General features: G+C 43.2%; 1 protein-coding gene across 1 annotated transcript; it reads left to right on the forward strand.

Annotated features, from left to right (window-relative positions):
- Positions 1–8784: 8784 nt before the first annotated feature.
- Positions 8785–23316, forward strand: Ndufab1 (NADH:ubiquinone oxidoreductase subunit AB1). The gene is made up of 5 exons (XM_045131303.1): positions 8785–8987; positions 13411–13533; positions 18454–18541; positions 20640–20740; positions 23177–23316. Exons 1-4 carry the CDS (start codon positions 8820–8822, stop codon positions 20729–20731), a joined length of 471 nt encoding a protein of 156 aa, XP_044987238.1. The 5' UTR covers positions 8785–8819; the 3' UTR covers positions 20732–20740; positions 23177–23316.
- Positions 23317–26385: the final 3069 nt, after the last annotated feature.

The raw sequence follows: 26385 nt of genomic DNA on the forward strand, positions 1-26385 counted from the left end.
ACAATTTTCTTATCAAGACCTGACCTGTCTGTTTCTTTGGATCCTCCATATAAGTTTGAACCCCAGCCTTGCTCAGTGTTTCAGCCTTCATCCCATGGGAAGGCTGCTGCCCCTCACTCTACCTCAATAAACTGTCTGCAGAGATCACGTCTGGTGTTCTCTTTTGCTTTTGTCTTACACTTTACTTACACCTCCCAAGTGCTGGAATGACAGGAGTGTACCACCATGCCTGACTTTCCTAGGAGGATTAACACTGCTTATTCACCTTCCTCGCCTTTCTCAGGGACAGTAAGAAAGGCGGTGTGCTGCTGTGGAGGCTAGGTCTTGTCAGAAAAGCTCAATGTCTTTTTTTGTTTCTTTGTTTTTTTTCAACTCAGGGTGTCACTCTAGTCCAGGCTGGCCTTGAACTCACTGCATCTTCTTACCTGACCCTCCTGAGTGCAGGCTCTTCCTTCCTTCCTTCCTTCCTTCCTTCCTTCTGTCCTTCTTTCTTTCCTTCCTTTCTCCCTCCCTCCCTCCCTCCCTTCCTCTCTCCCTCTCTCTCTCTCTCTCTCTCTTTCTTTCGTAAGGAAAGTGTAAGAGAAAAGCAAAAGAGACCGTTGGACTTGATCTCTACAGACAGACTATTTTTTATTAGAGAAGACAGCAAGGGCAGCAGCTTTCCTGCAGGATGGAGGCTGAAGCCCTGGACCATGCTGGGCTGTAAACTTACAAGGAGGTTACTAAGAAAAACAGACTGTACCAGCTGCAGGTCCAAGGGAAGTAGATAAGGAACTGTGGTTATTTGCGTCCTTGTTCAGAATAAGCTTTTTAAGCCAAATTTTCTGGGGAGGATAACCTACCAGATGGTTTCTGTTCCCTCAAGGTTTTCTGAGCTAAAGGAAGTTTAGTTTATCATTTGGGAGTGGACAGGCCTGTCAAGGCCATGCTTCTGAAGTTCCTTTATTGCTCGCTGGCCTTAGGGATAGTTATTCACTCTTTAGTTCCCTCTAGTTTTCAGCGAAGGCTATTAACCCTTCAGTCCGGACACTGGAAGGATACAAAAGATTGGGGAGAATTAAGGATGTCAGGGGCCATGGGGGGGGGACTGCATGGGCCAGAAAGGGGGGTAATGACTCGTATCCAACTACTTCAAGCTGAGGGGGGACAGTAAATCTCTTGGGGTGTCCCATGCAGCCTTGTGGAGGTTGGATGTTCAGGGGCTGATATTCAGTGGCCATAAAGAATTCAGTGACTCCTCATAAAGTGAAGCTGTGTATTCTGTCTTGGAATAATTTAGTGAGGCATCTGCGTATGCAAGGACCAAAAGAGAGGGTGAATATTATCATAATCAAGGGTAGAAAGTACATGTCAGAGACAGGATAGGTTTAAGTTGAAGGGAGTAGCACTGTGAGATTTTTTAACTTATAGCAATCTTAGTTATGATATCTTAGTTGGTCACAGAGAGATGACAGGTCACATGTAGAGAAATAATATTATTGGCTATTAAAAAGGCTAATACAGCCCAAAATATTATTGGCTCTGGATTGGTAACATTTACCTCTTCACAATCCTTGTAACCCATCATTGATGTCTTAGTCACACAGGTGTGGCTTTTGGCAGTTTTAGCTCTTATTTTATTTCATTTTTGGTTTCTCGAGGTAGGTTCTCACTCTAGCTCAGGCTGACCTGGAATTCACTATGTAGTCTCAGGGTGGCCTTGTACTTGTGGTTATCCTCTTACCTCTGCCTCCTGAGTGCTGGGATTAAAGGCGTGAGCCACCATGCCTGGCTGGCTCTTACTTTTTTATTTGTCAAACTTCATTTTGCAGTTTGTATACATATTAGGCCATTATTTCATGTCAATCTTATGAACAGGCAAGGAGGCAGCTCTTTAGTACCTTCAGAGTGATAGGTATCAGAGCCATTGGGAAAGAAACACCTAAATCATGTCAAATCGATTAGCCATTATGATCTGGTTATTATCCCTGTATGAGTTTTCTTGCATGTGACATGACATTTATAGGTGACATGAACATTAGATTTAATGTTGGAACATAATAATATAGGAGATAAGTAAGGAAGAATGATTGTTAACTTGGATGGGAAGTTAATTGGAATTGTGGAAATATAAAGATTTGGTTTAGGGGCTAGAGGGATGGCTTAGCAGTTAAGGTGTTTGCCTGCAAAGCCAAAGGACCCAGGTTCAATTCCCCAGGACCCACATTAGCCAGATGCACAAGGGGGTGATCATGTCTGGAGTTTGTTTGCAGTGGCTGGAGGCCCTGACATGCCTATATGCCCATTCTCTCTTTCTCCCTCTTTCTTTGTCAAATAAAATATTTTTTCAAAAAGATTTGGTGGCTGGGGAAATGGCTTAGCAGTTAAAGGGTTTGCCTGTGAAGCCTAAGAGTCACTGTTCCATTCCACAGGAACCACATAAGCCATATGCACGGAGGGGTGCATGTGGCTGGAGGTCTTGGTGTGCCCATTCTCTCTTTTTCTCTATCTGTTCTTTCTCTCACTTTCTCAAGTAATAAATAATAATTTCTTAAAAATATTTGGTTTATGTAAGGTATGAAGTATAAAGTATTAATATTGAAGCAATATTTGAAGTATCTTAAATTATTTTAAGTTTAAATATGATATGACATTATAAATAAATTTATCACCTTATTATAGAGAATTAAGTTTGAACTATGTCAATAATTAAAGCGAGAGAAATAGAGAGAAACAGTTTTTTAGAAGGTAGGCATATCTTATTCTTAGAATATCTAATAGTCATAAGTACAGGCAGAACATGTCAAGTAAGAAAGCATAGTTTTGGCATTTGTATTTGGTAATATTTTTTATTAGTTTAGATACCTACCTGTGTGGGTACCAGTTACCCCATAAACTGGAAGCAGAACAGCAGAGTTTAAGATCATTTTTCTAGAGCAGGGAACATGTCTTAAGTACCAATATATCGATAAACAATGAACTTAAGATACAAGAAATGAGACAATTACTTAAACATAACATTGACTGAGATAGATTATACATAGTTTAAGAATAAAGCCAAACCTGGTTATTGATGAAATAAATTAGTCTGGTTTTAACATACATTAGAGACATTATGATAGACATAAAATGATTATTTATCAATTACCTTTAATCATTGAACCATTTTTTAGTTTAACATAGACAATATTTACAACTAGTAGACTATATGAAGCCTAGATAAACTATATTAACATTGTTTGGATATTGCATGCTTTCCTAGGACAGGAGGAGATTTCTTAGTTTTTCTAAGAACAAAGTTACAATGATTAGATCACCTTTTGTAAAACTTACACAATAATCAGTGATAACCACCCAGTAAAACAGCATGAGCAAGACAGGAACCATCTGAAGGTTACAGTGTTTCTTGTTTGTTTGTTTTAAGATATAACAACCCCTTTTAAAACTATTTTTTATTTTTATTTATTTATTTGAGAGTGACTGACAGAAAGAGGCAGAGAGAGAGAATGGGTGCACCAGGGCCTCCAACCACTGCAAACAAACTCCAGACGTGTGCACCCCCTTGTACATCTGGCTAACATGGGTCCTGGGGAATCAAGCCTTGAACCAGGATCCTTAGGCTTAACTGCTAAGCCATCTCTCCAGCCTGGTATAATAATCTTATTAAATAGTAAAAGGTTGACAAATAGAGGGGCATACCAAACTTGGTTGAGAATGTTAAAGTCAGTCGTTCATAACCATTATCATGACCAGATTAATATTAATGAGGTAAAGTTTTTAAGTTTATCACCTGAATATTATAGTGTCCTGCTACCAGCCAGGAATGTCCTTTGTTAGTCTGATATAATTCATACCTTTATCTACATACTTTACTTATACCTTCATCTACATACTTACAATACCTTACAATCTATGTAATCACTCTGTAACAATCTTTTTGTTTATTTGTTTTCAGTTTTTTTTAATTTTTTGTGTTCATTTTTATTTATTTGAGAGTGACAGAGAGAGAAAGAGGCAGAGAGAGAGAGAGAGAGAATGGGCGCGCCAGGGCTTCCAGCCACTGCAAATGAACTCCAGAGGCATGCACCCCCTTATGCATCTGGCTAACGTGGGTCCTGGAGAATTGAGCCTTGAACCGGGGTCCTTAGGCTTCACAGTCAAGCGCTTAACCTGTAAGCCGTCTCTCCAGCCCTGTTTTCAGTTTTTTTGAGGTAGGGTTTCACTCTAGCTCTGGCTAACCTGGAATTCACTATGTAGTCTCAGGGTGACCTCGAACTCATGGTGATCCTCCTACCTCTGCCTCCTGAGTGTTGGGATTAAAGACATGCACCACCACGCCCAGCACAATCTTCTTCTTTTTAATGGGTTGCTTTTTTAAATGTTTTATTTTTATTTGTTTATTTGAGCAAGATAAAGACAGGAGAGAGAGAGAGAGAATGGGCATGCCAGGGCCTCCAGCGACTGCAAATGAACTCCAGACGCATTTGGCCCCTTGTGCATCTCTTTAACATGTGTCCTGGGGAAGTGAACCGAAGTCCTTTGGCTTTGCAGGCAAACACCTTAACAGCTAAGCCATCTCTCCAGCCCTGTAACAATCTTTTTCATCAAACATTTATCAACATTTAAAGTTTCCTCTCCAGTTTATCTTTCATAGTTCATCTCATAACTACCAACAAAAAGTTTCTTACCATAAGACTTTTTAAATGACCATTTAAGTTTTGGTGTTTTTTTTAACTTCTGTTTTTGTGGGGTTTTGCCCCTGTGGTTAATTGTAAATAGACTGGATTCTGATAGTTTACCTTTTCATTTTCCTGGATCAGCAGTTTTCCTAGGCTTTTTTTTTTTTAACTATTTAGAAGGTCATATATTAATTTTATATTTTACATTTTTTATGTTACATTTAGGTGAGGTTTGAATAAACAAATAAAACTCATTAAAATGAATCTTAATTTTTTTTTTTGTTTGTTTTTTGTTTTTTGTTTTCTGAGGTAGGGTCTCACTGTATCCCAGGCTGACCTGGAATTCACTCTGTAGTCTCAGAGTGGCCTCGAACTCACAGCAATCCTCCTACTTCTGCCTCCCGAGTGCTGGGATTAAAGGCATGTGCCACCACGCCCATCCCGAATCTTAATTTTGTTAAACATTTAGTTTTTTATTCAGCATTCAGAGTTTAACAGTAGGAAGTACAGGTATAGTTTCATTTAATTTTAATTTGAAACATGACAATATAAATAAATTTATCAAGTTATTACAAAGAGTAAAGTGAACTATATGAATAATTAAATTGAGAAAAAATATGCAGAACGAAAACTTTTTTTCTGGTTTTTCAAGGTAGGGTCTCACTCTAGCCTAGGCTGACCTGGAATTCACTATGTAGTTTCAGGTTGGCCTTGAACTCATGGCAATCCTCCTACTTCTGCCTCCTGAGTGCTGGGATTAAAGGTGTGCAGCACCATACCCAGATAGAATGAAAACTTTTAAGTTAACCCATTTTATCATAGGCAACCTAAACCTCTTTTAGTTTAAGTCCCATAATCTTTTCATATTCTTCTAAGTTATTAAAATATACCTTACAACAACCTTCTATAAAGTCTTTTTTGATCCAAAAAGCATATCTCTTTTTGTAGAAATAAGATTAGAATTTGATTTACAAATATGTTTATTATTGTAATAAGCATGAAAAAGCATGTTGTCAAAAACATAGAGGTTAATTATTTTAAATATATTGCAAGCCTGATTTTAATAATTTAACAATTTCTTAAAATATATAAGTATCAGAACGTTTAATGGCCATAAGCATTGAAACAATTAATAACCATAAATTTAGTCATACATAAGGACAGATTACATGAAACATAGAACACATGACATGACATGGTTGGCCAATATTAGACATGACAACATGAACATGGAGAGACATTCTTTTAAGATTTTATTTTTGTTTTTATAAGCTGGGCGTGGTGGCGCACGCCTTTAATCCCAGCACTCGGGAGGCAGAGGTAGGAGGATTGCCATGAGTTCAAGGCCACGCTGAGACTAAAGAGTTAATTCCAGGTCAGCCTGGACCAGAGTGAGACCCTACCTCGAAAAAAAAAAAAAAAAAAAAGATTTTAGTTATGTTTTAAATTGGTAGGGACTTAATATTAACAGAGCAACAACCAGTGGTTTGAATTTAAAGTTGACCTTTTCCTTTGGTAGCTTATAATGAAAAGAAGGAGGGAAGGGAAAAAAAATCCTAGAAGCTATATAGTTATTTTAACTTTTAGCAAAGAGAGAAAAATTAGATGCTCATATGTATAAGAAGTTAAAGAGTAAAGACAGGAATTTCTGTAAGAGGGCAGAGTTTGTATGTAATTTAGTGAGATGGCTTGAATTTGGTGTGAGAGGAAGAAATCCTGGCAAGTCATAGCCAGATGGCAGAACTGTGTGTGAGAGTTTTTGAAGGGGCAGGATTTTAGAGGGTCTTTGGTGACAGAGGAGGATTTGGTAAGTAGAACAAGGGACGGACAGGAACAAAGGGCAAAGAAGCCCTGAAAGTAAGGAACCTTGGACCACTTGCATGTCTTCTGAGGAAGTTATCAAGATCAATAATATTAAAAGTACTGAAGTTAGGTCAGTGGTGGCTATTACCTAAGCAGTATCGTGGCCAAAGTTGGACAGCCAAAGTAATGTGGCAGGCAGAAGCTCAGGAAGTTCGAGCTCCTTTAAATTAGTCATGAGACTTGCCAATGGAGTGTCTTTTGGAACAGATAATTTAGAGCCCATTTTGGAGGACAAGGACTAGAGTGTCCAATTCTACCACGAGGGACGTCCCCCAGGCTTAGGGAGGACAAATGAAATCCAAGAATTAGAGGGAGCATCCTCACACTCATAAGGATTAGGGTGTCTGGTGGCATGGCTCCTGGAGTCTCCAGTCATCCATGGACCAAAAAATGAAAAATTCCTGGAGTTTCTGAGGTCTGGGGTGGTGCACCTCCAGCACAGACCCAGCCCTTGTCCTGAAGTATTTGATGAGGATGTGGATGCAGCTGATCACATGGCGAGAGGCCTCTAGTTTGGAGTTCAAAAGTCTGGTGGGAGAGGGTGAAAGAAGAGAAAGTACCAAGCTGGAAAGATTGGAGATTTCAGGTCACAGGTGGCTGTTTACTTCAGAGTAGTGAGTAGAGTGAGTTTTTGTGTCTCTAAGAGGATGAAACATTGGCAAAGAGATAGAGAGGAGAGAGAGAGAGAGAGAGAACTATGACTCGGTGGATTATCCAAAGGGCTGTCGGAGACTTGGCTGAGCTCAGAGAGGGATTTTGGACATTCATCAGAGTAGCCCTTGCCAGAACTCCTCAGTCTCCACAAAGGAGCTGCCAAGCTCATGCAATCCGGGGTCAGAGTGAGAAGGAAAAAGCTTCCAGGTGTCAAGCTGGGTTTACACAGAGCACCAATAAAGCTCCCTGAGCCAGGTGATGCCAAATTGATTTTATACCGCTCACACAGACAAAAGCCACAAAAGACAGAGGTCTCAGGTCAGACTGGTGACCATTTAGTCCAAATAGTGAGCTTGTGGAGTACCTGTGCTCCGGCATGGAGGTGGGGAGGAGAGAGGAAGGGGTCTATGCAGCCCGAAAGACCCCCTGGGGGAGGGGGAATACGAGTCACAGCACCAGAAAAGTAAGGAAAGTGTAAGAAAAAAGCAAAAGAGAACACTGGACTTGATCTCTAAAGATAGACTAGTTCCTCCCCCCCCCGCCCCCCCCCCCCAGGTAGAGTCTCACTCTAGCCCAGGCTGACCTGGAATTAACTGTGTAGTCTCAGGGTGGCCTCGAACTCTCTGTGACCCACCTACCTCTGCCTCCCGAGTGCTGGGATTAAAGGTGTGCGCCACCACGTCCTGCAGACTGTTTTTTATTAGAGAAGACATCCAGGGCAATAGCTTTCCTGCGGGATAGAGGCTGAAGCCCTGGGCCAAGTTGGGATGTAAATTTATGAGGAGGATCCTAAGAAAAACAGGTCTAAGGGAAGTAGATAGGGAACTGTAGTTATTGGTGTCCTTGTTCAGAATAAGCTTTTTTAGACAAATTACTTAGGGAGGATTCCCCACCAGAAGGTTTCTGTTCCCTCAAGGTTTTCTGAACTAAGGGAAGTTTAGTTTATCATCCAGGAGTAGATGTCAAGGCCATGCTTCTGAAGTTTTTTATTGCTAACTGGTCTTAAGGATAGTTATTTTATTTTATCTTATTTTGGCTTTTCGAGGTAGGGTCTCACTCTAGCTCAGGCTGACCTGGAATTCACTATATAGTCTCAGAGTGGCCTCGAACTCACGGAGGTCCTCCTACCTCTGCTTCCCGGGTACTGGGATTAAAGGCGTGTGCCACCATGCCCCACTATTATTGTTTCTTTTGTTGTTGTTTTGTTAGTTTTGCGAGGTAGGTAGGGTCTTACGCTAGGTCAGGCTGACCTGGAATTCACTGTAGTCCCAGGCTGGCCTTGAATTCATAGGGATCCTACTACCTCGGCCTTCTGAGTGCTGGGATTAAAGGCTTGTGCCACTACGCCCGGCGCATGAAAACTTTTCAAACAAACGTATCTGAGAGCTGTCCGAGAAGAACTCAGTTCCTTTCTTGAGTCAACGGTAGCGGTGTTCAGGGGTAGATGACTTCTGCGCACTTTGCACCAAAGCCAAACCTGGCCGGTTGAAGAGCGCGGTGCCCAGGGCGCAGTGCCGCTAGGAGCCGCCAGAGGCCGCCACCGCTAGCGGCTCCCCGACGCGCCGCTCTCTACGCCGCCTGAGAGTCGGAGGGAGAGGAGAGTGGGCGGGAGGCCGGCGCAGTGCATCTTGGGTTGGCGTAGCCATGGCGGCTCGTGTCCTTTCCGTCTGTGTCCGCCGCTTGCCCTCGGCCTTCGCGCAATTGCCCAGGGTTCCCACGCTGGCCCTGGCCCGGCCGCTCAGCACCGCTTTGTGCCTCACGGGAACCCGGACGAATCCTGGGGCTGCACAGCCGGCCTCAGTGCTCGCGCAGGTGACTCGTGGTGACTTTGCTGGGTTGGTCAGGGTCAGGGACCCGGACCGAGCTGCGCGCGCGGGGGAGGGGCCGGGCTGCGGAGGGAGGGTGACCCGGGGTGGGGGGACGTACGACCTGTCCCCCGGCCGGGCCCCGCGCCATCGCAGCACACGCGCACTACGTTGGCCGAGGCGCGATGGACCCCAGCTTCTACCCGGTGGAATGGCAGCTTGGTTTACCTGATCTCGAGGTACCGGTCGCCGTCGGTGTGGCAGTGACGGTAGTAAATACCGTGGTCACTAGGGGAAGGCGAGTGACAGGTGTGCGGAGGAACGTCACTTGTCTTACAGAGCCATCTCCAGATTAGTTCTCTGTCTGGAATTCGTCCTTAATTTTTTCCAGTGGCCCCTTTTGTTGCCTGTCTCTGGGCCTTCTGGAAGTGAGGATAGGAAACGAGTAGTATGTGCCTCTCAGCTTCCTGTGTGAAGCTGGAACTCCGCGAGGACGGTGGATTTCAACCCTGGCTGCACATTTAAACCATCTAGGTAATTTTATTGTGGTTTTGATTTTTCCAGTTAGGGCCTCACTCTGTAGCTCCACTCTGGCCTGGAACTCACGAACATCTTCCTACCTCTGCCTCCCAAGTGCTGAGATTAAAAGCGTGTGCCACCTCGCTCGGCTCTGGGTAATTTTAAAAGAATCTGTTCACCTTCTTCCCAGTTCCATTCTGATTTACTCCTCTGGGATCAGGCCCTGGCATAGCTTTTTTCTTTTCAAATCCCCATGTGACTCTGAAGTATATCCAAGATGAACTACTGTAGGCTAGATGCCTATGGCCCTTTTCAGACTCATAAACCCCATAGTAGTGATTTCAGTCATATCTGCACGTTAGAATTAAGGACTTGTAGCCAGTGCTCATTCACTGATGGTGTAAAGGAGTAATAGGGCACTGTCCCTCTGGAGGTGGTGGCTCACACCTTTAATCCCAGCACTTGGGAGACAGAGGTAGGAGGATTGGCGAGAGTTCGAGGCTACCCTGAGACTACATAGTTAATTCCAGGTCAGCCTGGCTCAGAGTGAGACCCTACCTCAAAAAAACAAACAAACAAAACAAAAAAAAAAAAAAATAGGGCACTGTCCCATTGGCTCTGTGAAAAGGTTAGTACCTCACCATAAAGTTAGGTGTTAAAAAGGCATTAAGTAAAGTTGCTTAATGTTTTGGGTCTAGAGAGTAAATTGAATATTAGGCTAAAATGTTAAGTGGTTTGTCCCATTCCTTTTTGTATTGTGAGTGCAGTAGCTCTAGCTGGGCTGACCTGGAATTCACTATGAAATCTCAGGGTGGCCAAGAACTCACAGCAATCCTCCCACCTGCCCTCCAAGTACTGGGATTAAAGGTGTGTGCCACCATGCCCATTTGTTTATTTTTAAAAAATCAATCTTATTTAATAAACAAGAAACACAAGACACAAAGTCCAGTAATATTCAAAAGCCACTATTTATTTATTTTGCTTTCTCAAGTCAAGTTCTCTCTCTTGCCCAGGATGACCTGAAACTCACTCCTTTTACCTCTGCTGGGATTAAAGGCATGCGCCACCACGCTGGGCTGGTCTTCCCTATTATAGCATTGATTCTCAACCTTGGCTATACATGCAGATCTCCAGGGCTAAAATGCAGGTTCTGATTCAGTAGGACAGTGCTTGAAGATGTGCCACACTTATCTCTGGTTGGTTTACTTAAAGGGCAGTAGAAGAACCATTTTATATCTGCAAAATGTTTCTGTTTTTTAAGGAAATTTTTATTTATCAGAAGGAGAGAGAAAAAAAAAAAAAAAAAAGAATGGGCATGCCAGGGCCTCGAACCACTGCAAACAAACTCCAGATGTATTTGCCACCTTGTGCATCTGGCTCACATGGGTCCTGGGGAATTGAGCCTTGAACCAGGGTCCTTAGGCTTCACAGGCAAGCGCTTAACCACTAAGCCATCTCTCCAGCCCTGAACCTGTTCTTTATATGCTTTGCTGGCAAACACTTTAACTTCTAAGCCATCTCTCCAGCCCTTCAAAGTGTTTTTTTGTTTTTGTTTTTGTTTTGTTTTTAACTTTTTAAAAAATTTACTTGAGCTGGGCATGGTGGCGCACAGAGGCAGAGGTAGGAGATTTACCGTGAGTTTGAGGCCACCCTGACACTAGTTAATTCCAGGTCACCCTGGACCAGAGTGAGACCCTACCTCGAAAAACCAAAAAAAAAAATATATATATATATATATATTTAAATTATTAAAATAAATATATATATTTACTTGAGATAGAGACAGAGAGAATGGGCACACCAGGACCTCCAGCCACTACAAACGAACTTCAGATGCATGTGCTACCTGTGTATCGGGCTTATGTTGGTCCTGGGGAAACTGAACCTGAGTCCTTAGCCTTTGTAGGCAACTGCTAAGCCATCTCTTCAGCCCTCAAAGTGGTTTTGATTAAGATCCTTCCCAGATGTGGAGACAGGTAAAGGACCTGTCTTTATACTGATTGTTGAGGAATATGGTTGTTCTTTGTCCAAGTCACAGGAAGCAAACAGCAAACAAGATCTGTTGAAGGAATAAAGACCATTCCTTCCCATCACTTAGCTTACATGACTGAATAAACATGAGGTGAGAATGTGAAGCTGACCTTGGCTCTGAGGTTTCTAGCTAGAGCCCCCAAGAAAGTGGGGAGAGGGTAGAGTCTGCAAATGAGTTTTGAAGACGTGTAGAGTTTGTTTCATTCAGCGGAGTTTGAAGTGTCTGAGCTTGTGGAGTGTATGTATAGTTGGCAGGTTGTAGGGACAGTCAGACTGAGGAAGTGGATCCTAGTGAAGCAAGATGGATTCTACTGGAAACTGATTAGTTTTAAGTTACTAGGGCAGATGATCGTAACTACACACAGTGCCACCATTGATGGCTGGGGAGACAGTTTAAGTCACATGTAACTATTATGTGTAAGTCTTGGGGAAACCACCACCAGAAACAGCCCATGTTGGGTATTGTGGAGGTGCTTGTTCATCCTATATCATACTTTAAATATTTTATTTACTTATTGGAGAGAGAGAGGCAGACACAGAGAGAGAATGGGCACATTAGGACCTCTAGCCACTGCAAATGAACTCCAGACACATATGCCACCTTGTACATCTGGCTTATGTCGGTACTGGGGAATTGAACTTGAGTTGTTAAGCTTTGCAGGCAAGCACCCTAACTTTTTTAAGTCATTTCACTATGTTGCACAGATTAGCCTTGAACTTTCTCTGTAGCAAAATAGCCCTTGAAACTGTGAACCTCCTGCCTCAGTCTTCTAAGATTTTAAAGATTACAGGTGTATGTTACTGAACCCAGCAACAACATTTTCTATGGGGAAAGCCTTAAGAACTACAAAGTGAACTGGGCATGGTGGCACATGCCTTTAGTCACAGCACTCGGGAGGCAGAGGTAGGAGGATTGCTGTGAGTTTGAGGCTGAGACGACATAGTAAATTCCAACCCAGCCTGAGCTAGAGTGAGACCCTACCTCAAAAACAAAACAAAAAAAAAAAAAACAACCCTACAAAGTGGACTCGAAAATCAATGTTTGGAACCTAACCCTAAGTAACCTGAATCCTAATTCAAACCCTAGACTCTAACCCTAAAGAAAAAGGAAGAAAGTTTGAAGATAAACCAGGTTACTTTTTATGGACTTTCGTAGTGAGCCAAACTGTCCCAATTCAGTTTCTTTTTTTTTCTTCTGGTTATGTGTTGCACTTTCTTAGCATTAACCCCTGCCAGTGAATGGAAATCCTCCCACACTTGTTGAGTGACATCTGGAGACCCCAGTACCTAATGGTATCAAGCAAGCTAACAACAGAGACCTGTGAGATATGAGTTACTGTTGTCATGGTGAGGGTCAGAATGGCTCATGGTTTGGCTGGTGGGCAGGCCTCGGGCTTTCACATCCTACTGTGGATTAGTGGCTGGACTCATTTGTCCTGGCCAAGTAAGTGCAATTACTGCTGAAGCCAAATGAGACAATCTGGTATGTGGTCCTGGGCTTGAAGTCGTTCTGTACACTGTGACAGCTGTCAGGCAGGTTATTTTCTCTCACAGTAGCCTGTTGAATGTGGCAGGGCGTTGAGGCAGCCATGAGGAAACAGGCATTTCTTGCTGACCTGCGGCTGTTTTCTTGGCATTTAAGTTTTCCCTGAACAGGGTGAATGTCCAAATCCCAAGAGCTGAGCCAGAAGTTAAAGGGATGCATTTTGATGCTGCTGAAAACTGCGAGAGCTGAGACTGCTAGCACTGTGACAGTAAGATTCAGGTAGTGTGGGATCTGTAAAGTCCAAAAAGTTTTGTGAAAGTGACCTGCAGGCATGCACATTTTTTAAAAGGCATTTTGGGTTAAGTGACAATGTTTCTTCCTACATTTGTTCTAGGTACCAGGGAGGGTTACACATTTGTACCGCCAGTATAGTGATGCACCTCCTCTGACGTTAGAGGGGATCAAGGACCGAGTTCTTTATGTCTTGAAACTCTATGACAAGATTGATCCTGAAAAGGTAATCATTGGTGCTTCAATTTTTTTCTCTGTATCACATTTAACAATATGGTATAAAAGTCAATGGGGGGCTGGAGAGATGGCTTAGCGGTTAAGCGCTTGCCTGTGAAGCCTAAGGACCCTGGTTCAAGGCTCGATTCCCCAGGTCCCACGTTAGCCAGATGCACAAGGGGGTGCACGCATCTGGAATTCGTCTGCAGTGGCTGGAAGCCCTGGCGCACCCATTCTCTCTCTCTCTCTCTCTCCCCCCCCCCTCTCTGCCTCTTTCTCTGTCTGTCGCTCTCAAATAAATAAAAATAAACCAAAAAAAAAAAAATTAAAAAAAAAAGTCAAAGGGAGCCAGGTGTGGTGGCGCACACCTTTAATCCCAGCACTCAGGAGGCAAGGTAGGAGGATTGCTGTGAGTTCAAGGCCAACTTGAGACTCCATAGTGAATTTCAGGTCAGCCTGGGCTAGAGTGAGACTGTACCTCGAAAAAACAAACAAACAAACAAACAAACAAAAAAGTCAAAGGGGCCAAAAGGGTATTCAATAAAAAGTCTTCCTGGCTTCCATCTACCCAACTCCCCTGATGGGCAGTCGCTATTGTCACAGCATTCTTGTACATCTTTCTGGAGACACTCAATGCGTGGTACGCAGTATATACACACATATGTAAATTATATGTATTCAGAAAAAGTAGTTGGGGGTTGTTTAATCCCCAGCTCCAGAAAAATCTGCAGCCGGTGTGATAATACACTCCTTTAATCCCAGTACTTGGGAGGCAGAGGTAGGAGGATCACAGTGAGTTCGAGGCTACCCTAAGACAACATAGTGAGTTCCAGGTCTAGAATTCCAGGGCTAGAGTGAGACCCTACCTCAGAAAACACCCACAAGGGCTGGAGAAATAGCTTAGCAGTTAAGGAGCTTGCCTGCAAAGCCTATGGACTCATTTTGAACTCTCATTTCAACTCTCTTGGGTCCCACGTGAACCAGACACACAGTGACACAGACACACAAGATCACACATGCGCACAAGGGGCACATGCATCTGGAGTTCAATTTCCGTGGCTGGAAGCCCTGGCATGCCATTTCTCTCCCTCTCTTGCATAAACATTCCCCCCCCCTTATAAAAGGGGCTGAAGAGATGGTTTATCAGGTTAATAACATTTGCAAAGTCTGAGGACCTGGGTTCAATTCCCCAGTACTCACATGAAGCCAGATGCAGAGTAGTGCATGGATCTAGAGTTTGTTTGTAGTAGGAAAATGCCCTGGCCTGTCCATTCTTTCAATCTCTACTTTCAAATTAAATAAAGTAAAGAAAAAAAATACTACAACACCCCCCACAGGTTCTATATCAGAGATACTTTTTACACCACCCCCGCTTTTCAACCCCTAAGGTTTTCTGCTTTCTTTCTTTCTTTCTTTCTTTCTTTCTTTCTTTCTTTCTTTCTTTCTTTCTTTTTTTTTTTTAATTTTTCCAGGTACAGTCTCTCTGTAGCCCAGGCTGACCTGAAATTGACTATGCTGTCTCAGGTTGGCCTTGAACTCACAATGATCCTACTAACTCAGCCACCCCAGTGCTGGGATTAAAGATATGCAGCACCATGCTTGATTTTTTTTTAATTAAAAATATTTTTAGGGCTGGAGAGATGGCTTAGTGGTTAAGTGCTTGCCTGTGAAGCCGAAGGACCCTGGTTCAAGGCTCCATTGCCCAGGACCCACAATGCCAGATGCACAAGGGGTGCATGCTTCTGAAGTTTGTAGTGGCTAGAAGCCCTGGCGTACCCACTCTCTTCTCTCTCTCTCTCTGCTTCTTTCTCTCTCTGTCTGTTGCTCTCAAATAAATAAAAATAAACAAAAAAATAAAAATAAAAAATTACTTTAGCTGGGTGTGGTCATTATTGTTTGCAATCAAGTGCCTTAACCACTGAGCAATCTCTCCAGCCCTGAATATATTTTATTTATTTGGGAGGAGGTACAGTGGGTGCATCAGGGCCTCTAGCCACTACAAACATACTCCAGATGCATGCACCATCTTGTGTAGCTGGCTTTACATGGGTACTGGAGAATCCAACTAGGATCTTTTGGTTTTCCAGGCAAAAGCTGAACCATCTCTCTGGCCTTGATTCCCTCCTCCCCCCAAGGTGGGGTCTCTAGCTCAGACTGGCCTGGAATTCACTATGTACTCTCAGGGTGGCCTTGATCTTGTGGTGATCCTCTTACCTCTGCCTCCCAATTGCTGGGATTAAAGACGTGCATCACCACGCCTCGCTCCAGCCTTGATTTTTTTAAAAATATAATTTATTTATTTGAGAGTGAGAAAGAGAGAGAAAATGGGTGTGTCAGGGCCTCCAGTCACTGCAAACGAACTCCAGATGCATGTGCCTCTTGTGCATCTGGCTTATGTGGGTCCTGGAGAGTCGAAATGGGATCCTTTGGCTTTGTAGGCAAAACATCTTAACCACCAAGCCATCTCTCCAGCCTCTGCTTTGATTTAAAAAAAAAATTATTTTTTTTTTTTGAGGTAGGGTCTCAGTCTAGCCCAGGCTGACCTGGAATTCACTATGGAGTCTCAGGGTGGCCTCGAACTCACAGCAGTCCTCCTACCTCTGCCTCTCTAGTACTGGGATTAAAGGCGTGTGCCACCACACCTGGCTTTTTTCTTTTTCTTTTTCTTTTTTTTTCTTTTTTTATTTATTTAATTGAGAGCGACAGACACAGAGAGAAAGACAGATAGAGGGAGAGAGAGAATGGGCGCGCCAGGGCTTCCAGCCTCTGCAAACGAACTCCAGATGCATGCGCCCCCTTGTGCATCTGGCTAACGTGGGACCTGGGGAACCGAGCCTCGAACCGGGGTCCTTAGGCTTCACAGGCAAGCGCTTAACCGCTAAGCCATCTCTCCAGCCCTCTTTTTCTTTTTTTATTTAATTATTTATTTATTAAATATTTTTTTGAGGCCTTGAGAGATGGCTTAGCAGTTAAGGCATTCAATTCCCCAGGACCCATGTAAGCCAAATGCACAAGGTGGTACATGCATCTGGAGTTTGTTTGCAGTGGCTGAACGCCCTGGCGCACATTCTCTTTCTCTCAAATAAATAAATAAAATATATTTTAAAAAGGGCTGGAGAGATGGCTTAGTGGTTAAGCGCTTGCCTGTGAAGCCTAAGGACCCCGGTTCAAGGCTTGATTCCCCAGAACCCACGTTAGCCAGATGCACAAGGGGGCGCACGCATCTGGAATTTGTCTGCAGTGGCTGGAAGCCCTGGCGTGCCCATTCTCTCTCTCTGCCTTGTTCTCTGTCTGTCACTCTCAAATAAATAAAAATAAAACCAAAAAAATTTTTTTTAAAGTATTTTGGGTTGGACGTGGTGGTGCACGCCATTAATCACAGCACTCAGGCAGCAGAGGTAGGAGGATTGCCGGGAGTTCGAAGCCACCCTGAGACTACATAGTGAATTCCAGGTCAGCCTGAGCTAGAGTAAGACCCTACCTCAAAAAACCAAAAATAAATAAATGAATATATGTGTGTGTGTGTGTGTGTGTGTGTATACACACACATACATACATACATACATGTATATGTGTGTGTATTATATACATATACACATATATATTTCTGGGGGAGGGCTGGAGAGATGGCTTAGTGGTTAAAGTGCTTTCCTGCAAAGCCTAAGGACTCATGTTTGATTCCCCAGAACCCATGTAAGCCAGATGGTGACGCATGCATCTGGAGTTCATTTGCAGTGGCTAGAGGCCCTGATGTGCCCATTTTTTCTCTCTCTCTACCTACCTCATTCTCGCTCTCTCCCTCTCAAATTTATTAGAGAGATGGGCAGACAGAGAGAATGGGTGCACCAGGGCCTCTAGTCACTGCAAATGAATTCCAGACACATGTGTAACCTTTGTGCATGTGATTTATGTGGGTACTGAGAAACTGAACCTGGTTTCTTAGGGTTTGCAGGCAAGTACCTTAACTGCTAAGCCATCTCTCCAGCCTGATTTTTGGTGTTTTGAGGTTTTCGCTCTAGCTCAGGCTGACCTGAAATTCACTATGTAGTCTCAGGGCAATCCTCCTACCTCTGCTCCCAAGTGCTGGGACTAAAGGTTGTGCACCACCATGCTTGGCAGGCAGGTTTTTTTGTTGTTGTTTGTATAATTACTTTTTTGTGTGTGTAGTTTACTTATTTATTTGATAGAGAGAATGGGTGTACCAGGGCCTCTGGCCACTTCAAATGGAACTCAAGACACATGTACCACCTTGTGCATTTGGCTTACTTGGGTACTGGGGAAGTGAACCTAGATCCTAAGGCTTCATAGGCAAATGCTTTAACCACTGAGCCATCTCTCCAGCCCAGGCAATTTGTTTTTAACGTGGGGTTTAAACCACTTTTCATGATGATCTTGAAGTCTAAATTAAAAACAGGGTCATAAAATATTTTGTAATCTGAAGATACTTGCAGTTTACACTAGTCTTTTTTTGTCAGAAGTAATGTCTTGTATTTGTGTGTAGTGCGGGTAGATGCTGGGGATGGAACCCATGGCATGCTAGGCAAGGGCTATGTATTGAGCTACATATAGTACTATGCTCTCTTGAGAAGAATGCCATGTCAAAGGTATGGGTAACTTAGTTCCCTGTAAGGTACCAAGAAAACCATATTCCCTCTTATTAAGTCACTTAGAACAGAGACCAAAGACCATAGTAAAATTGTGACCTGAAATCCTTTATTAGCTTTGTTTACATAGTGGACTACTTCAAATTCAGGGTGAATCAGCTAACAAAGTACACTCCAGGATAAGTTGAATACATAATGTTATTCGAGGCCTTTAAATTTCTTTGAAAAATCTTTATATAGTGATTATGTAGTTTTGTACCACTCAGTTGTCTTGGGAAGAAAATGCATTCATGGATTAAGTTTTGCTTGGTGTTCCTTTCTTGCAGCTCTCGGTCAATTCCCATTTCATGAAAGACCTGGGCTTAGACAGTTTGGACCAAGTGGAGATTATTATGGCCATGGAAGACGAGTTTGGTAACAAATACACTTTAGTTTTGGATACGCATGTTGTAAAGCTTTGTTTTGTTTTGCCTTTGAGATTGGATTTCACTCTGTGACCCAGATTGTATAGTACAAGTTAGGGGATTCTGGATTGAGGTGGCTGAAACTGAAAGAAATTCTGGGAGCCTGAACTAGATTCAAATATTAATAGAAACAGTAGCTCCTACCCCATACCCATCCCCCAATACTTCCTCATCCCCTCTCTTGGGTTAAGGAAGTATTAGGGACAGTGCAGATCTGTAGAGCCCAGGGTGTAATCAACATGCTTTACTGGAAAGCAAAAGGACTTCTGTATCCTGACATAGCAGGACTAGTTAAAACTCCTCTTGGGCTGGCCATGACAGTGCATGCCTTTAATCCTAGCACTTGGGAGGCAGAGGTAGGAGGATTGCTGGGAGTTCAAGGTCACCCTGAGACTACATAGTGAATTCCTGGTCAGCCTGGGCCAGAATGAGACCCTACCTTGTAAAAAAAAAACAAAAAAAAAACAAAAAGACTCTCAGATGAGGTCGCTGTCTGGTGGTTAAGAGTACCAGGGCTGGACTAGGCTTAGCCATGTGTGAGCACACATAGGCAGTTGCATCTCTCAAAGCCTGTTTCGGCCACTGTAAAATGAAGGTGCCAGTACTAGGATTGCTATAAGATTAAAGGGAGCTAGATGTGGTCGTAGTGCTTACCTTTAATCCCAGAAATTGGGAGGCAGAGGTATAGGATCGATGTGAGTTCGAGATCACCCTGGGACTACAGAGGGGGTTCCAGGTCAGCCTGGGTTAGTGCAAGGCACTACTTTGAAAAAACCAAATTAAATTAAAGGTATTATGTACAAAGTACTTGTTATAGTGATTGGGCCAAAGTAAACAGTCAGTGGATGGAAGCTGTCCATAGAAAGGAGTGAAGTGTGATCCATACTACAGGATGGATGGACCTTGAGGACATGCCAAGTGAAAGAAGTCAGACACAAGGACCATGTCACGTAAGACAGGCAAGCTTCTAGTTACATGTAATATCAGGAAGCAGCAAACCTACAGATTAGCAGTTGCCAGTGAAAATGTCTAGGAAAATCTGATTAATTAGATTAATTTTAGAGGAGTTAGATAATAGTGATGGTTCAACAACCTTTTGAATATACTAAAAACTAAGTTGAACACTTTAAAATAAGAATTTTTGAGCCGGGCGTGGTGGCACATGCCTTTAATCCCAGCACTCGGGAGGCAGAGGTAGGAGGATTGCTGTGAGTTCAAGGCCACCCTGAGACTGCATAGTGAGTTCCAGGTCAGCCTGAGCTAGAGTGAGACCCTACCTCAAAAAAAAAAAAAAAAAAATTTTACCCTGATGTAGCCAGTCTGATCTGGAATTCACTCTATATTCCCACGCTGGCCTCAAACTCACAATAATCCTCCTTCTTTTTTTTAATTGACATAATTATAGACAATAAACCATGGTAATCCTCCCCCCCCCACTTTCCCCTTTGCAACTCCACTCTCCATCATACTCCCTCCCCCTTTCAGTCTTTTATTTTGATGTCATGATCTTTTCTTTCTATGATGGTCTTGTATAGGTAGTGTCAGGCACTGTGAGGTCATGGATATCAAGGCCATTTTGTGTCTGGAGGAGCACGTTGTAAGGAGTCCTACCTTTCCTTTGGCTCTTAAGTTCTTTCTGCCACCTCTTCCGCAATGGACCCTGGGTCTTGGAAGGTGTGATAGATATATTTCAGTGTTACAGTTCCTACCTGGGCCTCCCAAGTGTTGGGATCAAAGACATGTGCCACCACACCCAGCCAAGAATTTTCTAGTATGCTATACGTACTGTTTAAAACCTAACCAGCTCAAAAACTTAATTAAGATTCAAGATTGCTAGAAATTTATGACACTATTGTAGGTATTACAAGTCAGACCTGGTGGTGCAGACCTGTGATGCCGTCTACTCAGAAGGCTTAAAAGTTCAAGGATGGCCTGAGTAGTAACTTAAGACCCTCAAAGGAGGGGTGGGGGAAGCAAAGTACTTTCAGTTCTAAAGGGTTTGCTCTGTCTATATTCAAATGTTCTTACCAATTTTTTTCTCATTTTAGGGTTTGAAATTCCTGATATAGATGCAGAAAAGTTAATGTGTCCACAAGAAATTGTAGATTACATTGCAGATAAGAAGGATGTATATGAATAAAGTTACCAGGTAAATAACCCGGAATAACATGTTCTCCCGGTAGAATTAACATCTGGCTTTTTTATTTTACTTATTTGCAAGCAGAGAGAGATAGAGAGAAGAGAGACAGAGAAATGGGCACACCAGGGCCTCTAGCCACTGCAAACGAACTCCAGATACATGTGTCCTTTGTGCATTTGGCTTACGTGGGTTCTGTGGAATCGAACCTGGGTCCTTTGGCTTTGTAGGCAAATGCCTTAATCACTAAGCCATCTCTCTAGTCCATGATGTCAGTAAAGCAAGATGCAAGACCAAATAAAAGATGAAAGCGTATGAAAATTGTCAATAAAAATGCTTAAAAGGAGGCTGGTAATGACTCAATGGCTCAATGGTTAAAGGTGTTTGCTTATAAAGCCTGATATCCTATTGTACCCATATATAATATATATGTATGTATTTTTTTTTTGGATTGAGAGAGAGAATGGGCACCAGGGCCTCTAGCCACTGCAAATGAACTCCAGACACATGTGCTACCTTGTGTATCTGGCTTATGTGGGTACTGGGGAGTTGAACTTGGGTCCTTAGGTTTTACAGGCAAATACCTTAACTGTTAAGCCATCTCTCACACCTAATAAAAGTGTTTATATATTTTAAAAATATGTTTAAGGGCTGGAGAAATGGCTTAGCGGTTAAGCACTTGCCTGTGAAGCCTAAGGACCCCAGTTCGAAGCTCGATTTCCCAGGACCCACGTTAGCCAGATGCACAAGGGGGCGCAGGCGTCTGGAGTTCGTTTGCAGTGGCTGGAAGCCCTGGTGCGCCCGTTCATTCTCTCTGTCTCTCTCTCTCACTCTTTCTCTCTCTGTCACTCTCAAATAAATAACAACAACAACAAATTAAAACAATATGTTTAAATATACATTTTTTGTTTTTCTTTTTTTGTCACAAGGGAGAAAGGATAGAGAAGAGACAGAGAACAGGGGCACACTAGGGTCTCTTGTCACTACACTTGAAATCTAGACACTTGCGTCATTCTGTGCATTTGACTTTATATGGATGCTAATGAATGGGCAGGCAGGATTTGCAAACAAGCACTTTAACCACTAAGCCACCCCAAAATATTTATTAAATGAGCAGAAAGAGGGAGAATGGGCGTGCCAAGGCCTCTAGCCATTGCAATCAAACTCCATATGCATGCATCATTTTGAGTATTTTGTTTTTGTGAGTGAGTACTGGGGAACTGAATCCAGGTCGTTAGGCATTGTAGACAAGTGTCTTAACTGCTGAGACATCTCTGTAGCTCTCTCCAATTTTTTTTGTTGTTTGTTTATTTTTTGAGGTAGGGTGTGAGTCTAGCTCAGGCTGTCCTGGGATTCACTATGTAGTCTCGGGGTGGCCTTGAACTCATGGTGATCCTCCTAATTTTGCCTCCCAAGTGCTGGGATTAAAGGCGTGTGCTGCCATGCCCAGCTCAAAAAAATAAAAGTTTATAAAAAAGAAAAGACTGAAGTGTTTGACAGATTTTTCACTAGTTACAAAATGAAGGAACTTCCAGTGATCAGCCAAAGTGCCCTAACTCCCTGGTAAGAATCTTTATCTTTTTTTTTTTAATTTTTAATTTTTATTTTTTATTTTTATTTATTTGAGAGAGGGAAAGAGAAAGGGAGAGAATGGGTGTGCCAGGGCTTCCAGCCACTGCAAACAAACTCCATGCATGCACCACCTTGTGCATCTGGCTTACATGGATACTGGGGAATTGAACCGAGGTCCTTTGGCTTTGCAGGCAAGCACTTTAACCGGTAAGCCATCTCTCCAGTCCCAAGATCTTTATCTTTAAGAGAGGCTGAGAACATCATTCCTGGATACAACTCCCTGGATTATCAGCTTTCCTCAGAAAAGCAGTCTGCAAAATATTGAGCACTATAACCCAGAAACAAACCTCAGTGGCAAGCCCACCTGCTCTGGAAGTAGAGATAGCCTAGTGCTGCCTTAGCCCCAGGGCTTAAGAAAGAGGACGGGGTTCTGGGACAGATCCAAGCTTGCTGTTGATTCTGCCTCATGCTGTGAGCTCACTGAACTTGAGCAGGATGGATTTCTGAATTTCCTGGTAAAGTGAGAACAGTGGTAGGACCTGTGAGACTTTTGTAAAGTAGTTAGGGCAGAGTGAGACCGTACCTTGGGAAGAAAAAAAAAATTATCTTGGGCTGGAGAGATGGCTTAGTGGTTAAGGCACTTGCCTGTGAAGCCTAAGGACCCAGGTTTTATTCCCCAGAGCCCATGTAAACCAGCATGGTGGCTTATGAGTCGAGTTCGTTTGCAGTAGCTAGATGCCCTGGCATGCTCTCTCAAACAAATACAAATGACTGTCTTAGTGCTTATAATACTTATACTTAATAAGCACCTTAACAATGCCAGTTAGAGTCAGTGACTACACACCAAAAAGAAATAACTTTTCTTGTCATTGCCAGAGCCCCTTCGTTGCTGAGAGGACTCAGGTAACACTGGCGAGTACCTGGAAGCGAGAACACGTTGATGTCAACTCTGTTGGACTTGTATTTAAATTGTCTAAATGTTTTGCCCTTTAAAAATAAATCTATTACAAAACCAACATTTTTCTCAAATCTTCAACTTTTTGTGTCAAGTGTCTTGATTGGCCAGGGTCTCTTACTACTTCAAATAAATTTCCAACACATGTGCCACTTTATTTGGGAGACAGAAAGGCCGACTGGGCATGTCAGAGCCTCTAGCTACTGGAAATGCTAGTCCAGATGGCATGTACCACCTTGCATCTGGCTTTATGTGGGCATTGGGGAATAGAACCCAGGCCTTCCGGCTTCCCAATCAAGTATGTTTAACTGCTGAGCCATTTCTCCAGGCCAACATTTCTTTCTTTTTGTGTTTGTTTTTTTGATGTAGTGTCTCACTTTAGCCCAAGCCTTGAATTGTAGTCTTGGAGTGACCTCAAAGTCACAGGGATCCTCCTACCTGTGCCTCCCCAGTACTGAGATTAGTTAGAGGTGTGCTCTACCACACCTGGCTACCAAGAGAATGGACATGCCAAGGCCTCCAGCCACTGCAAACTTCAGATACATGTGCCACTTTGTGCATCATCTGGCTTTACGTGTGTACTGGCGAACCAAACTCATGGTGTTAGGCTTTGCAGGCAAGCATCTTAACCACTGTGTGATCTCTCCAGCCCCACACACATTTAACCTGGTCTCATAAGAAGGAAACATCAGAGAATCACTGGGGCTCACAAATGCAGCTCTGTGTTCAGAGAGCCTGTCTTGAGTGACACAGGAAGATCACTTGGTATTCTGTGGCCTGTGCACCTCCTGCACATACACGTGCACACGCCATACACAAAAAAGACAAGGGGAAGAAAGGATGGAGCATGGAGGCACTGCTAAATTTCTTACGTATAACAATATATGCAGTGCTTAGAATGGGTGGAGGGGGGAGCGTTTCAAGGTAGGGTGTGACTCTAGCCCAGGCTGACCTGGAATTCACTAGTCTCATAGCAATCCCCCTACCTGAGCCTCCCAAATACTGGGATTAAAGGCAAGTGCCACCACACCTAGCTTTTTAGAATAACTTTTTTTTTGAAGTATTTGTAATCACAGAAAGAGTGAATGGGCACACCAGGGCTTCTTGGTCACTGCTAGCCAACTCCAGAATGCATGTGCCACCTTGTGCACATACTTACATGAGGAATTAAACCCAGGCAGTTAGGCTTTGCCAACAAGTGTTAATGGCTGAGCCATCTCTCCATCCCTTATAGAATAGCATTTAATATGTAGGAGTAAAGCATGTCTGCAGCTGATGTGGTTCAGGAAAACAGCAAAATGTTATCTAGGGACCAGCTGATGTGTATGCATAACTTCCCTATACCGTTCTTTGAACTGTATGAAATTTGTTAAAAGTTGGGAGAAAATTCAGTATACATGTAATGATGGCTATACCAATGATTTGTGATTAGATGCCCAGCCAGGTTTAGTGATGCACACCTGCTAATCCCAGCATTTGGGAGGCTCAGGCAGGACTGCAAGTTTCGGGCCAGGCTGTGCTAGTGACAAAACCCTTTCTCAAAACACTACAACAAAAACTGGATGGGGCTGGATGAATAGCAATTTTATGAGATGTGGAAAGGTTGATTTTTTTGTTTTGTTTTTTCAAGGTAGGGTTTCACTCTAGTCCAGGCTGACCTGGAACTCACTCTGTAGTCCCAGACTGAACTCAAACTCATAATAATCCTACCTCTGCCTCCTGAGTGCCAGGATTAAAGGCATGTGCCACCATGCCCAGTCAACATGATCCCACTTCTATAACAAGTAACAAATGTTGATAAATAATGATCATTTCCATTATGTCAGAGATATGTGGCTCATTTTTGTTAACATGTATTTTCTAAATTGTAAGTACATGTATGATTAATGACTAGAAGAGAAATTTTTTTTCTGTTTTCTGCTATTGTTTTTTGTATTTTTATTTATTGATTTGCAAGGAGTGCAAGGGAAGGAGAAAGAAAGGGAGAGAGAACTAGCATGCCAGGCCTCTTGCCACTGCAAACAAACTCCAGATACATGAGCCACTTTGTGAATCTGCCTTTATGTACTGGGTACTGGGGAACTGAGCCCAGGCCACCAGGCTTTGTGAACAAGTGCCTTAATTTCAGTCATCTCCCCAGCCCCTGTTTTCTGCTATTTCTCTTTGCCTTTCTTTAATTTTCCTTTTTTGTTTTTCCATGGTAGGGTCTCACTCTAGTTCAGGCTGACCTGGAATTCACTATGTAGTTTCAGGGTGGCCTAGAAAAGGAATCTTTATTATTAGTAGTAGGTTTTTTTGTTTATTTATTTATTTATTTATTTGAGAGCGACAGAAAGAGGCAAATAGAGAGAATGGGCGCGCCAGGGCCTCCAGCCACTGCAGACCAACTTCAGACCCATGCACTCCCTCCCTTGTGCATCTGGCTAATGTGGGTCCTGGGGAATTGAGCCTCGAACCGGGGTCCTGAGGCTTCACAGGCAAGCACTTAACCGCTAAGCCATCTCTCCAGCTCCCCCATGCCTTGTTTTTTGAGGTAGAGTCTCACTCTAGCTCAGGTTCACTGTGTAGTCTCACGGTGGCCTCGAACCCATGACGATCCTCCTATCTCTGCCTCCCAAGTGCTGGGATTATAGACTCGGCTTTTTAAATTATTTTATTTTTGTTTTTTTGAGGTAGGGTCTCGCCCTAGCCCAGGCTGACCTGAAATTCACGGTGTAGTCTAAGGGTGGCCTTAAACTCATGGGGCTCCTCCTACCTCTGCCTCCAGAGTGCTAGAATGAAGAGTGATGTGAGGGCTGGAGAGATGGCTTAGCGGTTAAGCGCTTGCCTGTGAAGCCTAAGGACCCCGGTTCGAGGCTCGGTTCCCCAGGTCCCACGTTAGCCAGATGCACAAGGGGGCGCATGCATCTGGAGTTCATTTGCAGAGGCTGGAAGCCCTGGCGCACCCATTCTCTCTCTCTCCCTCCATCTGTCTTTCTCTCTGTGTCTGTTGCTCTCAAATAAATAAATAAATAAATAAAAGAGTGATGACAGAGGGAGAATGTGCACACCAGGGCCTTTTAGCTGCTGTGAATGAACTCTAAACACATGTGCCCCTTTGTGTGCATGTGCAATACTGCACCCTTGTGTC

Source organism: Jaculus jaculus, chromosome 12, assembly GCF_020740685.1.
Source record: "Jaculus jaculus isolate mJacJac1 chromosome 12, mJacJac1.mat.Y.cur, whole genome shotgun sequence".
Lineage (NCBI taxonomy): Eukaryota > Metazoa > Chordata > Mammalia > Rodentia > Dipodidae > Jaculus > Jaculus jaculus.

Coding starts and splice junctions, on each gene's coding strand:
- Ndufab1 (XM_045131303.1), top strand. CDS start 8,820: ATGGCGGCTCGTGTCCTTTCCGTCTGTGTCCGCCGCTTGCCCTCGGCC. Junction 13,534..18,453: donor ACAAGATTGATCCTGAAAAG/GTAATCATTGGT, acceptor CCTTTCTTGCAG/CTCTCGGTCAATTCCCATTT. Junction 18,542..20,639: donor GGCCATGGAAGACGAGTTTG/GTAACAAATACA, acceptor TTCTCATTTTAG/GGTTTGAAATTCCTGATATA.